Here is a 7,834-nt window from a genome sequence, read left to right on the forward strand (position 1 = left end):
CCGCACCACAATTAATATACATCCGAGTGTGATAAAAACCTATCACAGACGCCCCCATTGAATTCCAGCTTCAGTAAATTTCTACAAAAACTATTTTTGGGTTTAAAGCACTCAGTGCTCGTATAAAGTGTTGCAGAAAACAAATGAATACATTTGAATGAATACAGTGAAAGAAGAAATAAAAAAATGTTTGACAGCGCAGGAAAATGTGCTGGATATTTTACATTAATCACGTGAACAGCGAAAGGCTCGTTGCTGCAAGCACGCGCTTATTAGGTGGTAATTGCAGCGTATGGTTTTAGTGAGGGATGGTTCCATTCGCATCACTGCATAAACAGATTCCTCAGCGCCCAGCTCTTCATCTTAATTACAGTTGTACAGAATAGGACAGAATACGGGGTCATTTGCGACATACTTGAAGGCATTTGTCAAGTGCGTACCAGGTACACATACACACAGAAATAAAACACTTTAATTGTGATACACATTCTATCAGCGTAAATGTAAATTGCGTTTGGCTAAGTTATTACGCTACCGGCAGACTTTATAACATTACAGGCACAAGCCCTTGTTTCGTGGTCCTTTTCCCGAGTTCCCAGGTAAGTAGGAGTAACAGGGGATTACTCAGCTGCTGGCTGTCGAGGAATAACTCAAAACATTTACATCACTGTGACACAAGGCTGCCAACAACTCGACTGAAAGGTGGCACCATGCCCACAACGTGCCAACCCCTGGGTCACCCCACTCTTCCATCGACAACAAAGAACATCAGGCTGATACAAACTTCCTGTAATGCTACACCAAGCACAAAACAAATGCCACAGTCAGGATGAACCTGACACACCGTGCCACCGCACTGTTGTGTGTACATTAAAGGTACTGCTTCATTACCTCCCACGGATTTGCTGAACGAGCCATTCGGTCGTCCCCTGGCTCCTAATGGACTACCGTTCTGCTCCAATCTGGCCACTTTGATTGGAGGAGGGCTTTTACCATCTGGACTGTTGCTTCTCCGGTCTGGACTGTCCCTTAGGCTGGGACTTTCGCTTCTCATGTCCATACTGTTCTGGTTTGGGGACAGAGCTCTCCCTGGCAGATCGCAATAATAAGGATCTGTAGGCAGGAGTGAGAAAAGAAATAAGAGTACATAGAGAGGGCTTACTGGACTTCGTATATATATATATATATATATATATATTCAGGGTCGTAGAAAGACAAAACAAATCACTCAAATACTGCATATAAATCTCGCTGGCAGTGACAAACTTGTTTAAAATACGTCTAAAAAAGGAAAACAACTATTGTAATAATAATAATAATAATAATAATAATAATAATAAAATGGCAAATCTCCCGTTCCCTAATCAATAATTAATAACTAATTTAAGTTTGTGTTTAATTATAGACGCTAAAGATTAATACCCATCTCCAATTTAGGAATGCTACAATATATGCAACACAGTATATGACAAATACTGTGTGTAATCAATTAGAAATATGTATACATATATTGAAATTTCTCAGACGTGTATATATATATATATATATATATATATATATATACATATACGTGTGTGTGGGTATATATCTATTAGTACATACACATATATGACTATACACACACATATTCATAGTTTTATATATATATATATATATATATATACACACACACACATATATATATATATACATATATATATATATTAACATGCACACATATATAAATATGTCCCCACACATATCTATATATATATATATATATATATATATATATATATATATATATATTGATATATATATAGTTAGATAGAATGATAGATATTCACACACACACACACACACACACACACACATATACATGCAATTATATCTTGATGAGTGTATATATATATATATATATATAAATATACATATATATAAATATGCACACACAAACACATTATATATACTTTTGTCCGAAAGGCACGTGCTAAGGCTTTTAGGGCCTGAGAGTTGTCAGCGTATTTGCACAATGACAAAGACACACTTATTCGCTGCTCTGACTTACTCGTATAATGAAGGATCTTTTCAAAAAAAGGTGACTTTTTAAAATATGAGCCAAATATCAGTAAAGCACATTAATGAGGTGCCCCCTGTCCCCGGTCCTCCCGCAGCCTGGTGTGCACAGGGCACTCACAATGCTCCAAAGTTATAGAAAAGAAACCGTCATAAACTTTAAGAGCTGACTTTGAAGCAGTAAAAATGTATATATTTATACACACACACACACACACACACACACACACACACACACAGCCATCACAACCCTGTGTGCACAAGGAGGGGGCCTAGACAATTCACAAATAGCACAACCACAAAACAACACAACAGCTCCAAATGAGCCCAAATGTCATAAAACCCAATAAAAGTGATAAACATCTGACAAGATAAAAGTTTTTGCTGGTGGGGGATTTACTTACTGCTTAAGGTCTGTCTGTAGCTTGCCTGGGATGGGCTGAAGCTCTGCCCATGGATCATTAGTAATGACTCCAGGTTTATACGTTAATGTTCACTGTTTATTTATTTGATTTGTTTTGCTGTTTTTTTTGTTGTTGTTCTTTTTCCTTTTTTCTGTTGTTGCTGTTGTGTGTTCTCTGCCCAGTCCCCAGGACTGCTGTCTGCTTATCTGTTGCTGCTTCCTTATTGTCCTGGAGAAGGTGGTGATCACACAGTGGAGGTTCCCACAATCTTCCTGTGTTCCAGCCTGTCCTGGGATCATCAGGGGAACCAGTACCAGCAGCAGCTCGGAGCCTCCACACCTTGGACAAGGAACAATTCAGTGAGGAGCTGAGACATTCACTTTCAGAGGAAGAAGACCCTTCAGATGGCAGCAAGAATCAGCAACAAAAAGAGATCCCCTCTATGACAGATCCAATCTCTCTGTCCTGCCAGCTACACAGTGACTGGCACCAGGCTCACAGAGACAGCACTGATTATTAGTTATGCTAAGTCCTGTTTGGGGCTGTCCTCCTTGTTCTCCTTATCCCAGCTCTCTGTGTGTATGTGTGTGTATGTGTGTGTATGTGTGTGTGTGCCTCTGACTTACACACCCCCATGCAGACCTGATCTCATGCAAGCAATGAATGCAAGCAGCTATCAGACAGGAGAGGGACTGAGACAGAGAGGATCTGATTCAGATATGGGGAGGGGAGGATCAGTACACAGGAAGGACTGCAGGCGGAGGGAGAGGGACAGACAGAGAGAGGGACCTGCTGCACTGGGTCTGCTGCTGCTGCTGCTGTGCTGTGATACCCCAGGAGAGGGCTGTCAGCAGGGTGATTCTCCGGGACAGGGCTGTCAGCAGGGTGATTCTCCGGGACAGGGCTGTCAGCAGGGTGATTCTCCCGGACAGGGGAGTCAGCAAGGTGATTCTCCAGGAGAGGGCTGTCAGCAGGGAGAGCCCCAGGATGGGGTGATTCTCCAGGAGAGGGCTGTCAGCAGGGAGAACCCCTGGTTGGGGTGATTCTCCAGGAGAGGGCTGTCCGGGGCTGGGGGTGTGCAGCAGGCTATGACAGGGAGCCCTTGGATGCTGGTGGCTGCTGAGCGGAGGGCTGCGGGTGTCCTGTGCTGTGCGGGGCAGGAGGAGTGACAGCAGGCGTGGACGGTCCGTGCTGGTGGCACACTACTACCGCTACGGGACGATACATTGTATCACTCATTCTAGGCACCTGGGACTCAGCTGCGGAGTCTTTCCCCTCCTGTCTCTGCTACAGTATCTCTGTTATATATATATATATATATATATATATATATATATATATATATATATATATATATATATATATATACATATATCTATTTATATTATAGTCTGTTATATACAGCACTGTCTGCTATATACTGTCTCTGCTATATACTGTATGTTATATACTGTCTCTGGTATATACTGTCTCTTGTATATACTGTTTGTTATAAACTGTCTCTTGTATATACTATCTGTCTCTCTTATATACTGTTTGTTAGATACTGTATCTTGTATATACTGTATCTCTTATAAACTGTCAGTCTTTTATATACTATCTGTCTTATATACTGTCTGTGTTATGTACTGTCAGTCTCTTTTATATACTTTGTGTGTTATATACAGTCTTCCTGTATTATATACTGCCTGTTATATACCGACTGTCTTATATATTGTCTCTCATATACTGTCTTTATTTTATATCTCTCTTTCTTATATTCATTCCCTCTAATACAGTATACTGTCTCATATATAATGTATCTCTTTTATTGCCTCTCTTATATGCTATCGCTCGTATATACTGTCTCTCTTATATATGGGATCTCTTAATTACTGTCTCTCTTATCTACATTGTCTGTCTTAAATAATGTCTCTGTTATACACTGTATCTCTTATATACTGTACCGATCTCCCATACGTCTTGTACTGTCTCTGTTATATACTGTCTCTTATACTGTCTCTGTTATATACCCTCTCTTATACTGTATGTCCCTGTTATATACTGTCTCTTATACTGTCCCTGTTATACACTGTATCTTATACTGTCCCTGTTATACACTGTATCTTATACTGTCGATGCTATATACTGTATCTTATACTGTCACTGTTATATACTGTCTCTTATACTGTTCCGGTTATATACTGTCTCTTATACTGTCTCTCATATTGTATGTCCTTGTTATATACTGTCTCTTATACTGGATGTCCCTGTTATATACTGTCTCTCATACTGTATGTCCCTGTTATACACTGTCTCTCATACTGTATGTCCTGTTATATACTGTCTCTCATACTGTATGTCCCTGTTATATACTGTCTCTTATACTGTCCCTGTTATATACTGTCTCTTATACTGGATGTCCCTGTTATATACTGTCTCTCATACTGTATGTCCCTGTTATATACTGTCTCTTATACTGTTCCTGTTATATACTGTCTCTCATACTGTATGTCCCTGTTATATACTGTTTCTTATACTGTCCCTGTTATATACTGTCTCTTATACTGTCCCTGTTATATACTGTCTCTCATACTGTATGTCCCTGTTATATACTGTTTCTTATACTGTCCCTGTTATATACTGTCTCTCATACTGTATGTCCCTGTTATATACTGTTTCTTATACTGTCCCTGTTATATACTGTCTCTTATACTGCCCCTGTTATATACTGTCTCTTATACTGTCCCTGTTATATACTGTCTCTCATACTGTATGTCCCTGTTATATACTGTTTCTTATACGGCCCCTGTTATATACTGTCTCTTATACTGTCCCTGTTATATACTGTCTTATACTGTATGTCCCAGTTATATACTGTCTCTTATAATGTCCCTGTTCTATACTGTTTCTCATACTGTATGTCCTTGTTATATACTGTCTCTTATACTGTCCCTGTTATATACTGTCTCTCATACTGTATGTCCCTGTTATATACTGTCTCTCATACTGTATGTCCTTTTTATATACTGTATCTCATACTGTCCCTGTTATATACTGTCTCTTATACTGTCCCTGTTATATACTGTCTCTCATGCTGTGTGTCCCTGTTATATACTGTCTGCTATACTGTCCCTGTTATATACTGTCTCTCATATTATCCCTGTTATATACTGTCTCTCATACTGTATGTCCTTGTTATATACTGTCGCTTATACTGTCCCTGTTATATACTGTTTCTCATACTGTCCCTGTTATATACTGTCTCTCATACTGTATGTCCCTGTTATATACTGTCTCTCATAATGTATGTCCTTTTTATATACTGTATCTCATACTGTCCCTGTTATATACTGTCTCTTATACTGTCCCTGTTATATACTGTATCTAATACTGTATGTCCCTGTTATATACTGTCTATCATACTGTATGTCCCTGTTATATACTGTCTCTTATACTGTATGTCCTTGTTATATACTGTCTCTTATACTGTCCCTGTTATATACGGTCTCTCATACTATATGTACCTGTTATTTACTGTCTCTCATACTGTCCCTGTTATATACTGTCTCTTATACTATATGTCCCTGTTATATACTGTCTCTTATACTATATGTCCCTGCTATATACTATCTCTCATACTGTCCTTGTTATATACTGTCTCTTACATTGTCCCTGTTATGTACTGTCTCTCATACTGTATGTCCCTGTTATATACTGTATCGTATACTGTCCCTGATATTTACTGTCTCTCCTACAGTCCCTGTTATATACTGTCTCTTATACTGTCCCAGTTATATACTGTCTCTCATACTATATGTACCTGTTATATACTGTCTCCTATACTGTTTCTCATACTATCCCTGTTATATACTGTCTCTTATACTATATGTCCCTGTTATATACTGTCTCTCATACTATCCCTGTTATATACTGTCTCTTATACTATATGTCCTTGTTATATACTGTCTCTCATACTATCACTGTTATATATTGTCTCTTATACTATACTGTCCCTGTTATATACTGTCTCTTATACTATATGTCCCTTTTATATACTGTCTCTCATACTATATGTCCCTGTTATATACTGTCTCTCATACTGTCCCTGTTATATACTGTCTCTCATACTGTCCCTGTTACATACTGTCTCTCATACTGTCCCTGTTATATACTGTCTCTCATACTGTCCCTGTTACATACTGTCTCTCATACTATATGTCCCTGTTATATACTGTCTCTCATACTGTCACTGTTATATACTGTCTCTCATACTATATGTCCCTGTTATATACGGTCTCTCATACTATATGTCCCTGTTATATACTGTCTCTCATACTATATGTCCCTGTTATATACTGTCTCTTATACTGTCCCTATTATATACTGTCTCTTATACTGTCCCTATTATATACTGCCTCTTATACTGTCCCTGTTATATACTGTCTCCTATACTAAATGTCCCTGTTATATACTGTCTCTCATACTATCCCTGTTATATACTGTCTCTTATACTATATGTCCCTGTTATATACTGTCTCTTATACTGTCCCTGTTATATACTGTATCTTATACTGTCCCTATTATATACTGTCTCTTATACTGTCCCTGTTATATACTGTCTCTCATACTATATGTCCCTGTTATATACTGTCTCTTATACTGCCCCTGTTATATACTGTCTCTTATACTGTCCCTATTATATACTGTCTCTTATACTGTCCCTGTTATATACTGTCTCTCATACTGTCCCTGTTATATACTGTCTCTTATACTGTCCCTATTATATACTGTATCTTATACTGTCCCTGTTATATACTGTCTCTTATACTGTCCCTATTATATACTGTCTCTTATACTGTCCCTGTTATATACTGTCTCTCATACTGTCCCTGTTATATACTGTCTCTCATACTATATGTCCCTATTATATACTGTCCCTGTTATATACTGTCTCTTATACTGTCCCTATTATATACTGTCTCTGATACTGTCCCTGTTATATACTGTCTCTCATACTGTCCCTGTTATATACTGTATCTTATACTATATGTCCCTGTTATATACTGTCTCTCATACTATCACTGTTATATATTGTCTCTTATACTATACTGTCCCTGTTATATACAGTCTCTTATACTATATGTCCCTTTTATATACTGTCTCTCATACTATAACTGTTATATACTGTCTCTCATACTATATGTCCCTGTTATATACTGTCTCTTATACTATATGTCCCTGTTATATAGTGTCTCTCATACTATCACTGTTATATACTGTCTCTTATACTATATGTCCCTGTTATATACTGTCTATTATACTGTCCATTTTATACACTGTCTCTTATACTGTATGTCCCAGTTATATACTGTCTCTCGTACTGTCCCTGTTAT

General features: G+C 38.0%; 1 protein-coding gene across 3 annotated transcripts in view; it reads right to left on the reverse strand.

Moving 5' to 3' along the window:
• The window catches only part of SATB2 (SATB homeobox 2), a 148,834-nt gene extending 145,213 nt beyond the window's left edge, over nt 1-3,621 (reverse strand). For 2 of the 3 annotated variants that reach the window (XM_083154396.1, XM_083154394.1), the window contains exons 1-2: nt 2,460-3,621; nt 892-1,113 (exon numbers count right to left, since the gene is read on the reverse strand). In XM_083154396.1, the coding sequence (XP_083010522.1) occupies nt 892-1,113; nt 2,460-2,517 (280 nt within the window). In that variant the 5' untranslated portion in view covers nt 2,518-3,621. The remainder of the gene's footprint in view (nt 1-891; nt 1,114-2,459) is intronic. The other variant, XM_083154395.1, reaches the window with a different exon arrangement.
• Between the last annotated feature and the right edge of the window lie 4,213 nt (nt 3,622-7,834).

This window comes from Crinia signifera, chromosome 7 (assembly GCF_055691185.1).
Source record: "Crinia signifera chromosome 7, ASM5569118v1, whole genome shotgun sequence".
Taxonomy (NCBI): Eukaryota; Metazoa; Chordata; class Amphibia; order Anura; family Myobatrachidae; genus Crinia; species Crinia signifera.